The sequence below is a fragment of the Ranitomeya variabilis genome, chromosome 1, assembly GCF_051348905.1.
Source record: "Ranitomeya variabilis isolate aRanVar5 chromosome 1, aRanVar5.hap1, whole genome shotgun sequence".
Classification (NCBI taxonomy): Eukaryota; Metazoa; Chordata; class Amphibia; order Anura; family Dendrobatidae; genus Ranitomeya; species Ranitomeya variabilis.
In genome coordinates this window covers 686,840,570-686,858,973 of record NC_135232.1, presented here as the reverse complement: position 1 = coordinate 686,858,973, position 18,404 = coordinate 686,840,570, and the positions used below count along the sequence as shown (strand labels likewise).

Here is an 18,404-nt window from a genome sequence, read left to right as displayed (position 1 = left end):
CTCTGAGGGGCAGCAAGAGGGTTACCATTTCAATTTCAATGTTGGGTACCATAAAGCACACAGTCCTGGTGGACTACTGAGTCATAAAAAATCTGCAACTCTTGGGGTCATTTCATCCAATATATGTATTAATTGTATCAGAGTACAGACTGCTGCAAATATTGCGGTTCTTCTGCTGACGGCACTCAGAGGATTGCCCCTCTTTACATGAACTAGGTCATGGATACATATGCATCAAACAATTCCATACTTGCTCAAAGTCGGGGATTTACTGTCCTGCAGAAAATATATACAGTATATATATTTTTAAAGCCACTAGCACTTTAACTATATGAATAAACCTAATTTCGTTTTTTTGCATGCAGAATTCAATAGATTTGTCTGTTTTCAGAAAGTGCTGGAATTGTAGACGAGTCCCTATATCAAGAACTACGAACTCGTAAAGGTTCATTCGTAAGAGCTGTGGAGAAAGGTAATGGAAAACATGGAAAGAAAGGATGCTGAAGTGCTTGGGCCATTAATGTGACTCAGCTATCACAAGCTTTTGGAAAAGTTCTGTCCATCAAACATTACACCGAAAGGAGATGAACATCAATTGTAGACTAGATGCCACCTATTTAAGGATTTGGACATAAGACTTTACCAGGATCCACAATTTTGATGATAGAGCAGGGCAGTAGAGGGAGGTCATAGTCTAATTTATTAGCAATATGTAAGTATCTGTAATCTACTAATAAACATTCACACTGATCGCCTGATTGACAAGGCCATGGCGCACCCGCCAAGGCACAGCTCCACTCATTGGGAAGTGGACATGAATGGTCTTGCATCTCTCACCAATTCACAAAGTGAGACCATATGACGTTCGCCAATCATAGACACTAAGCAACTAAAGACTTTGTAAAGCGTAAAAATGATAACCTCCGTATAGTAAAATATCTGTACATAAACACCACATTTCAGCACAGACCTGCAGTCTTCCAGGGCTGCCGCTATTGTTTTAGCCCACATCCGATTTAGATTCTGCAGCGACATCTGCGTGCGGTCACCAAGGGGAAGGGTGGCCATCTCCTCATTCAAGCGCTCAACATCAGAGGTTAATTCGCTGAGCTCCAAGAGATGCTTCTATGCAGGGAACACAAATAAAATATTAACACTGGAATTGGTGAAAAAGGTTCTCAGGACCTTGGTCCATTGGTCACATCGGTAGTCTATGGCCACCCAACCAGAGCTCTGCAAACTTCCTAGTTTCTGCCGGAATCCCTGAAACCTCTTCTGATTAGTAGTCCCGGGGCAAGGTGTACAAGATATTACACTGGGGCTAATAAGAAGTAGGATGAGATTTCCAGGGCTCTGGTTGGGCGGCCACAGACTCCTGATGTAGCAACTGGACAGGTATCCTCAGAAAATTTTGCTCAACTCTAAATAACAATTAAAGGAGTTATTTGACACATGGATGGACTGTCCTTGGGAAAAGACATTAATGTTTGAGTGCTAGGGGACTGGACAAGTGGCTGTGTAAAGAATTGGGGGGATGCGACACCCATTAGGATGCCGTAGCTCCTCCATTATACTGAAGTTGGACCCTTCAAAGAAACATAGAAATTGTATGTCAAAGTCCCATTAGACCCCTTTAATAATATGTAAAAACTACCCATTCTTTGTACTTGTGACTTGTCTTGTCCGTACACATTTACCTTGATGACTTCTGCCCTCTCCTCCTTGTCAGTATTATATGTGAAGCTGACTTCATCGGCGGATGTCTTGATACGTGACTGGAGTTTATCTAGGTCACTCTTAAAGGATTGAACTTCATTCTCTATGGACTAGAAATGCAGATAATACATTAAGGAACTATTCAAAGTATCTGAGAAAATGAAAGTACAGGACGTCCAGCCTAATGCCGAGCTACAGATCTACAGGTGCTTCTCACAAAATTAGAATATCAAAAAGTGAATTTATTTCAGTTCTTCAATACAAAAAGTGAAACGCATATATTATACAGAGTCATTACAAACAGAGTGATCTATTTCAAGTGTTTATTTCTGTTAATGTTGATGATTATGGCTTACAGCCAGTGAAAAACCAAAAGTCATTATCTCAGTAAATTAGAATAATTAACAGAAAACACCAGCAAAGGCATCCTAAGGATTTAAAAAGGTCTCTTAGTCTGTTTCAGTAGGCTCCACAATCATGGGGAAGACTGCTGACTTGACAGATGTCCAGAAGGCAGTCATTGACACACTCCACAAGGAGGGTAAGCCACAAAAGGTCATTGCTAAAGAAGCTGGGTGTTCACAGAGTGCTGTATCCAAGGATATTAATGGAAAGTTGAGTGGAAGGAAAAATTGTGGTAGAAAAAGGTGCACAAGCAACCGGGATAACCGCAGCCTTGAAAGGATTGTTAAGAAAAGGCCATTCAAAAATTTGACGGAGATTCACAAGGAGTGGACTGCTGCTGGAGTCATTGCTTCAAGAGCCACCACACACACACGTATCCAGGACATGGGTTACAAGTGTTGCATTCCTCAAGCCACTCATGACCAATAGACAATGCCAGAAGCATCTTACCTGGGCAAAGGAGAAAAAGAACTGGACTGTTGCCAAGTGGTCCAAGGTGTTGTTTTCAGATGAAAGTAAATTTTGCATTTCATTTGGAAATCAGGGTCCCAGAGTCTAGAGGAAGAGTGGAGAGGCACACAATCCAAGCTCTTTGAGGTCTATTGTGAAGTTTGTACAATCAATGTTGGTTTGGGGAGCCATGTCATCTGCTGGTGTAGGTCCACTGTATTTTATCAAGACCAAAGTGAGCGCAGCCGTCTACCAGGAAATTTTAGAGCACTTCATGCTTCCCTATGCTGACAAGCTTTTTGGGGATGGAAATTTCATTCTCCAGCAGGACTTGGCACCAGTCCACACTGCCAAAAGTACCAGTACCTGGTTTAAAGGGAACCTGTCACCCCCAAAATCGATGATGAGGTAAGCCCACCATCATCAGGGGCTTATCTACAGCATTCTGTAATGCTGTAGATAAGCCCCCAATGTTACCTGAAAGAGGAGAAAAAGAAGTTATATTATACTCACCCAGGGGCGGTCCCGCTGCAGTCCGGTCCGATGGGCGTCTCAGGTCCGCTTTGGGGCCTCCTATGTTCATTCCATGACGTCCACTTCTGGTCTTCACGCCGCGGCTCCGGCACAGGTGTACTTTGTCTGCCCTGTTGAGGGCAGAGCAAAGTACTGCAGTGCGCAGGCGCCGGGCCTCTCTGACCTTTCCGGCGCCTGCGCACTGCAGTACTTTGCTCTGTCCTCAACAGGGCAAAGTACGCCTGCGCCGGAGCCATGGCGTGAAGACCAGAAGAGGACGTCATGGAATGAAGATGGGAGGCCCCGGACCGGACCTGCGACGCCCATCGGAGCGAGACCGCCCCTGGGTGAGTATAATCTAATGTCTGTTTCTCCTCTTTCAGGTAAGATCGGGGGCTTAGCTACAGCATTACAGAGTGCTGTAGATAAGCCCCTGATGACGGTGAGCTTACCTCACCATCGATTTTGGGGGTGACAGGTTCCCTTTAAAAACAACAGTATCACTGTGCTTAATTGGCAAGCAAACTCGCCTGACCTTAACTCCATAGAGAATCTATGGGGGATTGTGAAGAGGAAGATGAGAGACACCAGACCCAACAATGCAGGTGAGCTGAAGGCTGCTATCAGAGCAACCTGGGCTTCCATAACACCTCAACAGTGCCACAGGTCTGATCGCCTCCATGCCAAGGTGCATTGATGCAGTAACTGATGCAAAAGGATCCCTGGCCAAGTATTGAGTGCATTTACTGTACATACATTTCAATAGGCCAACATTTCAGATTTTCAAATCATTTTTCATGCTGGTGTTATAAAGTATTCTAATTTACTGAGATAATGACTTTTGGGTTTTCATTGGCTGTAAGCCATAATCATCAACATTAACAGAAATAAACACTTGAAATAGATCACGATTTGTAATGACTATATAATACATGAGTTTCAATTTTTGTACTGAAGAACTGAAATAAATTAACTTTTTGATGATATTCTAATTTTGTGAGAAGCACCTGTATGTGTCCCTTTTATGTTTTTTTCAGTTCTTCTTTTTTTTCGAAACATCTTGAAAATTGTGCTGGTATAAGAAGTCTTAAAAGCAATAGAGCAATAAAGGGAATCTATGGATGCTGTGAAGATATATCAGCCTGGAGGGAGCCTATAGGAGTCATCCGAGAAAGCACATAGATGAGTCTGGTCAGGTTCTGTGAGAACTTATAGAGGAGGACCGGAAGTTAATTTTTGTAGTGTGTTTGACTGAAAGGAGTCACCACTAGATGGGGTTGGTTCTTGAGGCTCTAGAAAAGTTGGGTCGGATTGAAGTGTAGAGGAGCATTTGAAGTGCAGAGTCTAAGAAAACATTAGTAAAGTTCTTGGAGGCAGAGTCTGCGTGAAAAGAAGTAGAACCCTTTAGATTAAGGTCAGGATAAAGAGAAGAGAGGGCCTAGATAAGGTGAAGTGAAGAACCTTAGAGCAGGGACTACAGAGAGATGAACTGGGAACCTTCAGTGAAGAGTTATGGCAAGAGGAACAGACTCTAAAGAGTGGGACTTGAGACCAAGGAGAGAAGTCTTGATAGTCACTGTGAAATTATATATTGAAGCCTACTGTATGTGATATGACACAGTCATGTGGAAGGTCCCAGTGACGTGAACAGGGACCTCGAATCGAAGGTTTCACAAAATATAAGTGTTTAAATATTTAAATAGTTCTGCAACGTTAAAAAGTGGTATTCCCATCTCGTACATTTATAACGTATGCCATAATTGCAGAGTAGAGGTCGGTCTCGCTAATGGGATTTGCATCTATTTCAATTACAAGGCCTGGACAAGTGCAGGTGTCAATGGAGAGGTGTTGGTGTTCCTAATCACTTGTATGGATATTCTGATCAACTCTCCACTAAGAGTAGCGGGTGATGGGGCCTCGTACTAGAGATAAAATACGGGTCCACATTCACTATACATGTATGGCCTATCCTGTGACTAAATGTATGAGATCAGAATGTCACTTTACATAACTGAGCCGCTCTGTGTGTATTGAAACTGCCAAGATTCTGTATCTCTCCGGAGGGTGGAAACCATTAAGTACAGTGAGCTTCTTAAAGTAACAGAAACCAAAAATTTTCTGGTGCCATTGTTTTTGCAGTCGTGCTCCAGAAACTGTTTCTTCTTTTACAGGGGAACCGCTCCAGAGGGGATACACTCACAATACAAGTCCGGATCATAGATTGCTGATTATTTTGCGGTCCTGTGCATGCAATCTGAATTTATGGACTTTTGGATGACAGACTAAAGGAATTTAAAAATACATTATAAAATGCAGCTTTCTGAATGATGAATGAGCTACATTATAGTGCTAATGAAGTCACCGCACTACCTCTTTATACAATAGTAAGATTTTGGAGCCCAGCTGGGATTGCCATACTAATATCGCCTATTTTACAGCCTTAGTGAAATTAAAGTGGTCACCCTTTGGGACCACATAATTATAAAACGGTATGAAAAGCTATAATACGTATCCCTAAACAAGATATCCCAACATTAAATCATCAAAGTCACGTTCAATATGATTTACTAAATATTTCAATTAAAAACTTCCACTTTTTTCACCTTGTCAGAGGTGGCATTCAAGGCTCTGACTGTTCTTGTAATATCTGTCACGCTGAGACCTGTTTTGTGCTTTTACGTGAATGACAAATACAATTTTTCATCAATACCTTGAGTTCATCCGCCTTTGAAGACGCCCTTCTCTCCAAGTGAGCTATTCTGTGCGAAGTGTTCTGTCTCTCTGACTGAATGACATCCATGGCCGCAGGATTTTGGCGCAGCACCTTGTCTGACAGCTCCGATACCTGCAGGTTGTGTGCTCTAAGTCTCTGCAGATTTTGTTCCAGCGTCTGCATGAAAAAGAAACCACAACAAAAATATGTTTGTTTTTTTTAACCAGAAGTGATAGAAAAACACATGAATGTCATCATCTTATTCCTGGAGTGAAAGCAAACAAGATAAATAGCACAAAGGGAAAGCAGGACTGGCAAATGCCCTGGGGCCTAACCCTTCTCGGTAAAAGGCTCATGTTCCGAGTACAGACTGAGATGTCCGGGCTGGTCACGGGTCTCCTGACCTGAACTCAACAGCTTCATGTATGACTATGAGTAGGCTTGAAGTGGCCCACTATGCACTTGATCCTCTATGTCCCAAGAGAAGCAGGATGTAATTATAAATTTAATTAAACTATCCAGATTATCATTATATAGATGCATGGGAAAACTTGTGAATGAGGGTAATGTGATATTTGCAGGTAGCTGAACAGTAGGAACATGGAGTCAATGGACTGGTGGGCCCTTGGCACCCTTGTCCAGCATTGCCAATGAGGAGACTGGTGGTCTTGTTCAGACATGGTGGTCTTATTTTAGACTGCAAACACTGAACATGTAAAATCGGTAACTAACATATCCCTGCTGCATCACTACATACCTAGCACAATTAATAAGGCAGTGGTTGGCAGTATTATAAGAATACTATATAACTTGCCATTTTAGCATTATGGTAGCATTTTGTATGCATTATATGGTAGTATTCATTTTATAGAGATATTATTTGGTCCTGACACTAGTCCCTCTTTCATAAATTATTTTAAAAAATTGCTAGTCATCTCCACAGTCCGTCGAGTTGGAGAAGGTTCAATTACCTATTTTGTATTAATAGATGTGTCCTATTACTGGGTTGTGTAATTTCATTCCATGCTTTGTCCTGGTAACGGTATGGAGCATAATTTCCTAGAATGTGTGCCATTAAGTTCTCACTGTGTCATGGGAGGTTTTAAGGCAGGGGTGGGGAATCTTTTTTCTGCCAAGGGCCATTTGGATATTTATACCATCCTTCGGGGGCCGTACACAAAGTACATCCTGACTCTGGCACTGGTTTCAGGACGTAATCTTTCATTGCCTGCCCTTCAGTGTTCAGTAGTGAACATTTTGTGTGTGTGCTAACAGAGGAAGAAGAAATTAATGAGCTGGTGGCAATCAGAATACACCTCCCTGCCCAAGAATGAGGTCCCTGAGAATCTGCCCTGGGGTCTGATAAAAGGTCATTGAGGGCCGTAAATGTCCCTGGGGCCTGAGGTTCCCCACCCCTATTTTAAGGGAAGACAGGAAGAAGTAGTTGGAGAGCTACAAAGTACATACAAAATGCAGCCTCCAGGCTGATCGCGGCGGATTCCTCCTCAGCATCGCCGGACAACAGCTGCCTCTGCATGGCAGATATACTGTAGAATTACATGATGATCATTCAGATGAATGGCGGTTCTTATAGACAAGAATCACTTCAGACTGCCAAAATGGGGCCACTTATATGGAGCAATTCTTATTTCTGATTTGTTTGGTACTAAAGCTTACAAAAGTTGGTGACGAGTCTTTTACAAACTATTATGGTACACAAGTCACTCAGAAGACAGATATACCGTAGTTATTTATTTCATGGGAAAATTGGATGATATCTTTAGGGCCTTTTTTTTTGCAAATCATGGCTTGCCCAATCCATGGTGTTTGATTTAGTACTTTTCTTTTTTCAGATAAAACTAAAGAAAGCTGAACAGTAAAATTAAAGCGCAAGGCATGTTTTTCAAGCCGGAACAGTAAAGATCCCTATACACCTTTGATGGAAGAAGACCATCTGTATGAGGTTTCTCGACTCTTTCCTGATAGATGATGTCGGGGGAGACAAGGATCGGTCCGTTGCAATGTCAATGCCGGATTCTTTTGTCTTTACAGGAGATAAGCCGCTGTCAGAGATGTCGGTCAACAGCTTTCTCTTCTCTCATTGCTGAAAACATACGCATGCTCAGACGAGTCAAGTGCTCATGTGTATGAAGGAGATGGAAAAGAAAAATGTCAGCCGAACCAAAGGGCATGGACAACTTTAGTATTCCATAGGTGTGAACAGTGCCAAATTTTCCTGGGCTGTCACAATTTTCTTGAAACAGTTGAAAAATATTTAGTGATGTTCAAGGCCAAAAATAGGAAGATTTTACCTTTTCTTTTGCCAATATTAATATTGGTGAATATGAGTATTCAAACTAGGTCAAATATTCCATTCCAATTTATATGCATTATATTTATAGTTAGCAAATGAAAAATCATTAGGAAAAAAATTAAAGTCATGTAGGTCCATTATCCAAAGTGGATGATCTGATTCATGGTGATCATTGTAAATGTGCTCTAAGCTTGTCAAGTTGAGGGATGGAGTAGACAGTGGCTTAACACTAATTTTGTTGCCCAACGGCCTGCATCTAGAGATGAACCTGCACCTAGAGCCGAACCCACACCTAGAGCTGAACCTACAGCTGAACTAGCACCTATAGCTTGGCCCACACATAGAGCCAACCTAGATCTAGAGATGAACCTGCACCTAGAGCTGAACCCACACCTAGAGCTGAACCTAGAGCTGAACTAGCACCTATAGCTTGGCCCACACATAGAGCCAACCTAGATCTAGAGATGAACCTGCACCTAGAGCCGAACCCACACCTAGAGCTGAACCTAGAGCTGAACTAGCACCTATAGCTTGGCCCACACATAAAGCCAACCTAGATCTAGAGATGAACCTGCACCTAGAGCCGAACCCACACCTAGAGCTGAACCTAGAGCTGAACTAGCACCTATAGCTTGGCCCACACATAGAGCCAACCTAGATCTAGAGATGAACCTGCACCTATGAGTCGAGCCCACACATAGACCCGAACCCAAACCTAGGGCCGGGCCCACGCAGAGCCAAATACACACCTAGATCCAGACCCGCACAGAGACAAACCCGCACCTAGAGACAGGCCCACACCTAGAGTTGGGAGCCCACAAAGAGAGCCATATTTATTGGTGGCAAAACAACTTCTCAGCACCCTGAATGTATAAACGTCACAATATGAAATGTGAGTTTCCCTCTAGCAAGAGGTAGGGCATTCATGTAATTAATAAAAGAAAATGTTTTAATTAATCCCAGTCAGTAACTATGAATGGATCAGCTACTGTGCAGGAGAATAAGGAGTCTGTTCTTCCAAGTCAGATTAATTTTGATGATAGATATCTGAAGTTGTGCGACATCTGGGTATTACAGCTGTGAGTTAATTTCAGAACTCAGAGACGAGGAGCAAAGAAAAAAAAAACCATGACACAGATTACAAATGATGATTGAAGCTTTCAGGGAAACGAATGTCTGAGACTGAGCTGACCTGGTCTAGATCTGCCAGCTGCTGGGGCTTAGATGAGATTGTAAACAAGAGGCTGCAGCCACTGAGCGGCGGGCACGGCCCGGCGGAGGGAATTATTCTGCCACTTCTAAAGATATTTACCGTCATGTGAGAAAATTAGAAAACCTTCAAATAAAACCTGAACAATGTATATAACAAAGAACAAAAATTGTGATGTTGCATACCAAAAAGACAATAATAATAAAACTAAGTACCGTATATGCAACTTTAAATAATTTGCTGCCAATTAATGTCTTCCAATAGGTGGTGTGAAAATTCTTCCAACTACGGTAGATATTTCTACCCCTCCCCTGAAGGAGGCTGGATTTCACCCCTGAAGGAGGCTGGATTTCACACACTGCCTGTGACATGCTACTTGCAGCTGCACAGAGCGCACAGTCTGCAGCGTCTCCTGTGCCGTTTTTTGTGACAGAGCACATATATTTGTGATGTGAACAGACATCTTGAGACATGCAGTTACCGGAACCATATGCTCCAGACAGCGATACAGTCAGTATGATGGACAAAAGCCTTATTATTCTCTAGACCAGTGTTCCTCAACTCCAGTCCTCAAGAGCCACCAACAGGTCATGTTTTCAGGATTTCCTTAGTATTGCCCAGGTGATAATTGTATCACCTTTACAGGCAATAGTTCCATCACCTGGGCAATACTAAGGAAATCCTGAAAACATGACCTGTTGGTGGCTTTTGAGGACCGGAGTTGGGGAACGCTGTTATAGATTTTGCTAAAGTTTTCCGAGGGAAAAATAAGACTAGACCTCAACTGAGTTTATTCTTTGTGGGTGAAAATTTGCCATGTATTGGGGTGATTTTTTTTGTCTGAGAGCAATCCCACAAAACAGCACGACACTCGGACTAATGTTAGTTTATAGGGCCATGCACATATCAGATTTTTTCCTAGGATCGGAGCTGCATTGCCACGATATTCGGATTGCACTCAGTCATGCAAGTCACTATGTCCGCGGTAACCATCCGACTGCACTTGGATGACATCTCAGTGCAGTACACTTGTCCCGGACTGACAATGGAGAATATGGAGATTTTTTTTCTCTATCTTCTCCTCATCCAAGAGAATCGGAGCACGCTATGAGCAAACTCTGATCAGAGCGTGATTAGCATAATCGTCCCGAAACTTTCGGATGAGAGACTATATGGTCTTCTGCACTTTGTCTTACTAGTCATTTGCAACAAAAATATCAGTTTGCACCAGTGACAATATTATTAGGTCATACGGTAAATTCTGGTCCAGAATTGCTCTTCAGACATCTGGGTTATGACACTTCAACTAAAGATGTAACTTCAAATTATTTTTCACACCATCAGGCAGATAGTGTCCCATCTTAAGGGCTCATACTCACTTGCGAGAAACTCGGATGAGTCTCGCACGTCAATACCCGGCACTCAGTAGCGGAGCGTGCGGCTGCATGTATTCCTATGTGGCAGCACGCTCCGATCTGAGTGCCAGGTGCAGTGCTGGATATTAACATGGAAGACTCATCCGAGTTTCTCGCAAGTGAGTATGAGTCCTTACACAACAACTCACACACAATCTGGAAGCAACAATTTAAGGATATCTAGCATTGTAAAAAAACTTTTAAAATGTCAGAAGTTTTTAGTGGTTGGGATCAGAGTATTGAGACTCATAGTGATCACTAAGGCCGGCGTCACACTGGCGAGTTTTACGGACGTATGAGCGCAGAAAATACATCCGTAAAATACGCATAACACACGGCCCAATGATTCTCTATGGCCCAGCTCCAATCAGCCGTATTTTACTGATCCGTATTATACGGTCTTGTACGGCCGTAGAAAATCGCAGCATGCTGCGTTTGTCACCGTATTGCGCAAAAAAATTGCACCAATGAAAGTCTATGGGGGCGAGAAAAATAGGATTACACACGGACCAGCAGTGTGACTTGCGAGAAATACGCAGCAGTGTTCTATAGAAAAGCCGGTAATTCAATTGCCGGCTTTTCATTTCTCCTTCCCAAACCCGACAGGATATGAGACATGGTTTACATACAGTAAAATGTGGGCGCTGTAGCTTGTAAAATAAAGGGTTAAATTGCGGAAAAAAATGGTGTGGGCTCCCGTGCAATTTTCTCCGCCAGAGTGGTAAAGCCTGAGGGCAGATATTAATAGCCTAGAGAGGGTCCATGGTTATTGGCCCCCCCTGGCTACAAACATCTGCCCCCAGCCACCCCAGAAAAGGCACATCTGGAAGATGCGCCTATTCTGGCACTTGGCCACTCTCTTCCCACTCCCGTGTAGCGGGATGGAATATTGTTGTTTTTTTATTTTTCCTTTTTTACAGGACGATGGTCTTCAGGTGGATTACCAGTCTAATAAAATATTACAACACCCTGTGTCTTTATTTCATTAAAGTACTTTGTAATAATGTGTGTGTGTTTTCTTAACCATTTCGTACTATTGGATTAATAATGGATAGGTGTCATAATTGACACCTCTCCATTATTAACCTGGCTTAATGTCACCTTACAATAGCAAGGTGACATTAACCCTTCATTACCCCATATCCCACCGCTACACAGGAATGGGAAGAGAGAGGCCAAGTGCCAGAATAGGCGCATCTTCCAGATGTGCCTTTTCTGGGGTGGCTGGGGGCAGATGTTTGAAGCCAGGGGGGGGGGGCAATAACCATGGACCCTCTCTAGGCTATTATCTGCCCTCAGTCACTGGCTTTATCACTCTGGCGGAGAAAATTGCGCGGGAGCCCACGCCAATTTTTTCCGCCATTTACCCCTTTATTTTACAAGCTACAGCGCCCAAATTTTGCACATACACACTACTAACATTAGTAGTGTGGAATATGCAAAAAAAAAGGATATGAGATGGTTTACTGTATGTAAACCATGTCTCATATCCTGTCGGGTTTGTGAAGGAGAAATGAAAAGCCGGCAATTGAATTACCGGCTTTTCACATATATCGCGCTGAATTAAATCTAAATACAGAATATATATATATGTGTCTCAATGACATATATATAGACTGTATATATGTTTTTACGAACATTTGAGCACATAAATCCATTAGATGTCGGTTTTGCAAGCCTGCGAGAAAATCTCGCAGTACGGATGCCATACGGACTACATACGGAGGATGCCATGCGCAAAATACGCTGACACACCCTGCCTACGGATGACATACGTATTTACATACGCTGAGTGTGACGCCGGCCTAAATCAGAGTCAGAAGCACGTGCTTTGCCCCATCATCTCTGATCAACTTCAGCTCTACTTGAAGAGCAAAGTGAGTGGTGTACGGAGTGACAGACCCAGACCTCCACTGGTCAAAACCTTTCACATGGGGAACCTTTTTAGGGTATGTGCACACTGTGTCTTTTTGACATGTGCATAATTTTTGATGCACGAAGAAGTTTCAGGAAAACACCGATACTGTTATCCAAGAAGCATGTTTTTGGACATCTTTTGAGACAGCTTTCACACTGGTGTTTTTTTCAACTTTCTATACATAAAGCCACCAAAAAAATGCACAGGTCACTTCTTTTATTTGCTTCATGGTTTTTGAAGCCTTAAGTGGTTCAAAGAAGTTCCAAAAGACGGAACGTGGACAGCAACCAGATTTTACATTGCAGTGCATATGTTCAATGTTTTTTTTAAAGTTTTTAGAACTTTTTTCAGGAAGGTTCCTGGCAGAATCCACAAGAAAAAAATAAATGTGAACATACCCTTAAAGGGTTAGTCCCAGGTCAGACAATCATTACTACTTTCCTCCAAGCACAACACTACACCCGGACACAAGTTGTAAGTGGAACTGGAGACAAAACCATTCACTTCAACAATGCTTGGATAACAAATAGAAAGGACACAGAGCAGCCAAGATTTTCTGGTTCTCTTTACCCCTTAATGACCAGGGTTTTTTTCGTTTTCGGTTTTCGTTCCCCTCCATCCCAGAGCCATAACTTTTTTTTTTCAGTCAATATGGCCTATTTTTTGCTGGATGAGTTGTACTTTTGAACGATATAATTGGTTTTACCATGTCGTGTACTAGAAAACGGGAAAAAAATTCCAAGAGCGGTGAAATTGCAAAAAAGTGCAATCCTACACTGTTTTTTTGTTTGGCTTTTTTGCTAGATTCACTAAATGGTTAACCTGACCTGCAATTATGATTCTCCAGGTTATTACGAGTTCATGGACACCAAACATGTCTAGGTTATTTTTTATCTAAGTGGTGAAAAAAAATTCCAAACTTTGCTAAAAAAAAAATAAAAATTGAGCCATTTTCCGATACCCGTAGCGTCTCCAGTTTTTGGGAACTTGGGTCGGGTGAGGGCTTATTTTTTGCGTGCCGAGCTGACGTCTTTTATTATACCATTTTGGAGCAGATAAGTTCTTTTGATCGCCCGTTATTGCATTTTAATGCAATGTCACAGCGACCAAAAAACCTAATTCTGGTGTTTCAATTTTTTTTCTCGCTACGCCGTTTAACGATCAGGTTAATCTTTTTTTTTATTGATAGATCGGCAATTCTGAACGCGGCGATACCAAATATGTGTACATTTTTTTTTATTATTGTTTTATTTTGAATGGGGCGAAAGGGGGGTGATTTAAACTTTTATATATATTTTTTTTCTTCATATTTTTTAAATTATTATTTTTTTACTTTTGCCATGCTTCAATAGCCTCCATGGGAGGCTAGAAGTCGCACAACTCGATCGTCTCTGCTACATAGGAGTGAAGCTCAGATCGCTCCTATGTAGCAGAATTACAGGCTTGCTATAAGCGCCGACCACAGGATGGTGCTCACAGCAATCCGGCATCAACAACCATAGAGGTCTTCAATAGACCTCTGGTTGTCATGCCGACGCATCACTGACCCCCGATCATGTGAAGGGGGTCAGCGATGCGCGCATTTCCGGCCAGATGCGCTAGTTAGATGCCGTTGTCAGCGTTTGTCAGCGGCATTTAACTAGTTAATAGCGGCGGGTGAATCGCGATTCCACCCTCCGCTATTGCGAGCACATGTCAGCTGTTCAAAACACCTTAGGCCTCTTTCACACTTCCGTGTTTTGTCTCACGTCGAAATCCGTCGATTTTTGAAAATGCAGGATCTCTCTCTCTTTCCCTCAGTTGTATCACTATTTTATCAACATCCGTTGGAACGTCTTCCCGACGCATTAGGACTGCACACTGCCGACGGAAGTGTGAAAGAAGCCTTACATGTCCCAGAGCCCGCATCAAAGCAGGGGATCTGACCTCGAACGTACTATCCCGTCCGAGGTCAGAAAGGGGTTAATGATGCTCATCATAGACCTGTAACTCTGAATTATTTTAATAAAACCACAACTAATGGGATTACTTTATGTTTCTTCCTGCCATCTGCAGTACAGTAATTATAGTGCTTAGTCCACTGTAGCCAAGTTTCTTCCCAGGCAAGTGTCCAAGGGTCTCCTGTGGCCAACTCCTTCCAGGACATGCAGTTACCTCTGCAGAAGAAGCTGAATGTCAGCTTGACGTAATTCCTGCTTTGTTAGGAAGCTGGTTCCCAATCTCTAATCATGAATTGTGCTCCTTCGGCAACTGCATGGAATACTTTCTACATTACCAGGGATTGGCATCTAGACAGCAAGTCACAAGTGTTTTTAAGGGGTCCTTCTTCCTGCAGCTCCAGGGAACAGCAATGGGGGCTCCTTTTGCCCCTGCTTATGCTAGCCTGTTCCTGGGGCTGTGGGAGAGGGACCTCCCCCTGCCGGATCATCCTGAGTCAATGTGCCGCGTCCTTTCTTGGACGCGGTACATTGATGACATTTTGATGATCTGGCAGGGGTCCACAACCAATCTGCAGGATCTCATGGCATCACTAAACAACAATGATCGTAACATAATGTTAACATATACATTTGATAGAGATACTATTGAGTTTTTAGATGTTACTTTAAAACGCGATGTCCATGGTGACCTGCAGACAGTAATTTATAGGAAACCTACTTCCACTAATCTTTTGTTGCATGCCTCCTCCTCCCACCCTGGCCATGTTATTCAGGCCATTCCAACGGGACAATTCCTCCGTCTACGCAGACTATGTTCCACGGAAGCTGACTTTTATAGTCAGGGAGATGATTTAAAGAAAAGGCTACTTGCCCGTGGACATAGCAATCGTAGCATTAAAAAAGCTTTTAATAGAGCTAGGTTTACATCAAGAGATTCATTATTATACGAGACGAAAGATAAACAGGAGCATGACATTGTCCGTTTTGTCACCAAGTATCATTCCCAATTCCCATTGATGAAAAGGATCCTTCAAAAGTCCTGGCATGTCTTAAGGGCAGACCCAGTTATTTCACGATATTTACCTGAGAGGGCTGGCATCGCAGTCAGACGGTCTAGGAATCTTAGGGACTAGTCCATAGTCATTACACTGGCGAGAGAGTGAGTACTTTCTTGGATTCTATGGCAATTCAGGTGGGGTGTTTTCCCTGTGGCCGCTGCGTCGCATGCCCAAACATTGAAAGGATTGGGGTTTTTCCCAATTCTGATGGGTCGCGTGAATTTAAAATCAGAAAGAGAATCACCTGTTCTAGCAAGAATGTTATTTACATGGTGACATGCCCATGTAATAAAAGGTATGTTGGAATGACTACTCGTCAACTTAAAAAACGATGACATCTCCACTTTGAAAACACTGCCACGCCATTTTGAGATTCCATGACTGTGATGCCAGCCTTCTCAGGGCAAGGGGTATTGATTTATTAGAGGTGGGGATTCGTGGAGGGGGTACTTTTCAGCGGCTAGCCCGCATTGAGTCCAGGTGGATATGGACTCTGAATACAGTCCATCCTGCGGGTTTGAATGACAACATCAGCTATGCCCCCTTCTTATAGTCATTGTCTGGTGCTGAGGTTTCGGCGCCATTGTGCGGTCATTGTCTTGTTTTTAAATTGTTTTTAACTTTTTCTGTTTTTTTGTTTTCCTAAGTTTCGTTTGACCCTGATTTGTCTGGACATCGGTTTACAGCCATTGGATTAGGACTCTATACTATCAATCCTATAACCATTGGATTAGGATTGTCTACTATCAACCCTACTACCCTATTGAACCAGAATGAGCCAGTGATACTATTATGGACTGCGGTTTTTCATTATGTTTGGACTGATATATATAATGCTGCCAGTAATTATGGCTTGTTCAAGGTCGTATTACAGTATTATTCTGATTTTTCATATTGGCAGAATGTACCATATTGTGATTTTTTCTTATCAAGCCTTCTATCAAGTCTTTTTAGTACATGTTTACTGTGATCTGGTTTAGATTTTGAGTCATCTTGGTATTATAGTACTTTAGACCGACATACATCTTCTTACTAATTAACATTAAAGTGAGGTTCATAGTGGTGGTTACTGTAACACCTGTGTGCTATATAATATATTTTGTATTTGGGCTATTAATATTTATTAGGTGGGTTTGAATGTTGAATTAGAGGGTGTGTATACTATTTCTCTGTGATATTGTCCTTCTACGCAGATTATATTTGGTTATTTACCCTGTCATTATACCCGTCCTTTGACTCCTCTGCACCTGCGTGTCTTCGGGATTGTTGTTGGACGGCAGTGACCTCGTGGTCTCTTTCGTTCCTTAACCACTCGGGGATTTTACCGGTGTAGTGGTTGCCATGACGGCGAGTTACCAGTTCCGTCACTTAGTTGCAATACTTTTCCTGGTGCATCCTCTGGCTCCTCTGCGCCCACTCGTTTCCGGGTTGTGGTTGGATGGCTGCGATCACGTGGGGCCCCCGTGGTCTCTTTCATTCCTCCACCGCACGGTGATCTTGCCGGCGTTGTGGTTGCAATGACGACGCTCTACTACTTCCGGTGTCAGACGCCATACATTTCCGGGGTTAAACCTTTTTAAACCACTTGTCATTATGTATTGTATGCCCCCTGACGAAGGTTGTGTTTTCCGAAACGCGCGTTGGGGCGGAGGCGCGTCCCCAGGATTGACAGTCTACTTTGCGGTGGGTAAATTCTGCAGCGTCTTCTATTGTATTATGGCCTAATTTATGCTGGTTTTTACCACTGGCCCTATATTGAATCTACATTTAATGGTTATTTTTGGCTATGCCTAAGGTGATTCTATGATTGGGGGTTATAGGGATTTTTCCTGGCCTCCGCATGCAGATTTTATCCCCTACCACTGTGCATTACTCTGCGCATTTGCTTTATCATTTTTTTCATTTTGCCAATTTTTTTTATTATTTTTGTATTTTTTTCATATTGGGTGATGATACCCTATGGGAGTAAATAAGCTATTGATACTAGTAGTGGTAGTTATTTAACTTTCTGTGGACTCACATTCCTGTGTACGTGCCTCCTGCTATTTTTACAATGTCCTCATATATGTCGCCAATTCGTGTATCACCTCCTGTACACTTGTTTTAATAATTGTCAATAAAGTGTTTTGGTTATGGTATTTGGTCTGACCTTATGTCATCCTTTTTTGGGTTGCTATAGCAAGTCACAAAGGCAACATCGAAAACTTGGGCAGTGGACTTCACATATTGCCTCCTCCAGAAAGTACAACATTTCTAGCCCAACAAATCTTGTAAAACACAACTGATTTCCTAGCAATTTATATTTATGGTGTTATGGCTAGCGGAACACACCGAGTAAATATAGCTGTTTATTATAAATGGTGCGTTCGCAGCCCGGGGTCCACCGTGCAGGAGGAACCTGCTGCTAGTGAATGGTGGCACTGTTTGGCGGTATAGACTAGCTCTGTTACTTCACAGAGTAGCTGTGAGAGGAAAGCACTGCGCCCTGTTAGCCTCACAGGAGCACAAGCTTGCTGCCAAACTGATAGCAGTCAGTGGTTACGCACACACGCAATCTCCTCACCGGAGGTGCCGGAATACTAGGGGCTTATTTCAGCCGGGTCCCTGAATACATACATACATATACATACAATCTCCTCACCGGAGGTGCCGGTATTCTAGGGGCTTATTTCAGCCGGGTCCCTGAATCCATTCATACATAACCACACTGGCGCAAAGCACATATTTGGATTGATACTAGCGCATGGCTGTG

General features: G+C 42.7%; 1 protein-coding gene and 1 long non-coding RNA gene across 3 annotated transcripts in view; one reads left to right on the top strand and one right to left on the bottom strand.

Moving 5' to 3' along the window:
* Positions 1–18,404, bottom strand: part of SYNE2 (spectrin repeat containing nuclear envelope protein 2) — a 424,330-nt gene that overhangs the window by 61,006 nt on the left and 344,920 nt on the right. For both annotated transcript variants that reach the window (XM_077265969.1, XM_077265976.1), the window contains exons 89-91: positions 5,795–5,974; positions 1,698–1,826; positions 971–1,125 (exon numbers count right to left, since the gene is read on the bottom strand). In XM_077265969.1, the coding sequence (XP_077122084.1) occupies positions 971–1,125; positions 1,698–1,826; positions 5,795–5,974 (464 nt within the window). The remainder of the gene's footprint in view (positions 1–970; positions 1,126–1,697; positions 1,827–5,794; positions 5,975–18,404) is intronic.
* On the top strand, positions 222–16,436 carry LOC143776521 (uncharacterized). Its single transcript, XR_013215855.1, has 4 exons — positions 222–472; positions 7,651–7,760; positions 7,850–7,985; positions 16,300–16,436. It is a non-coding gene; the product is annotated as an uncharacterized LOC143776521 (long non-coding RNA).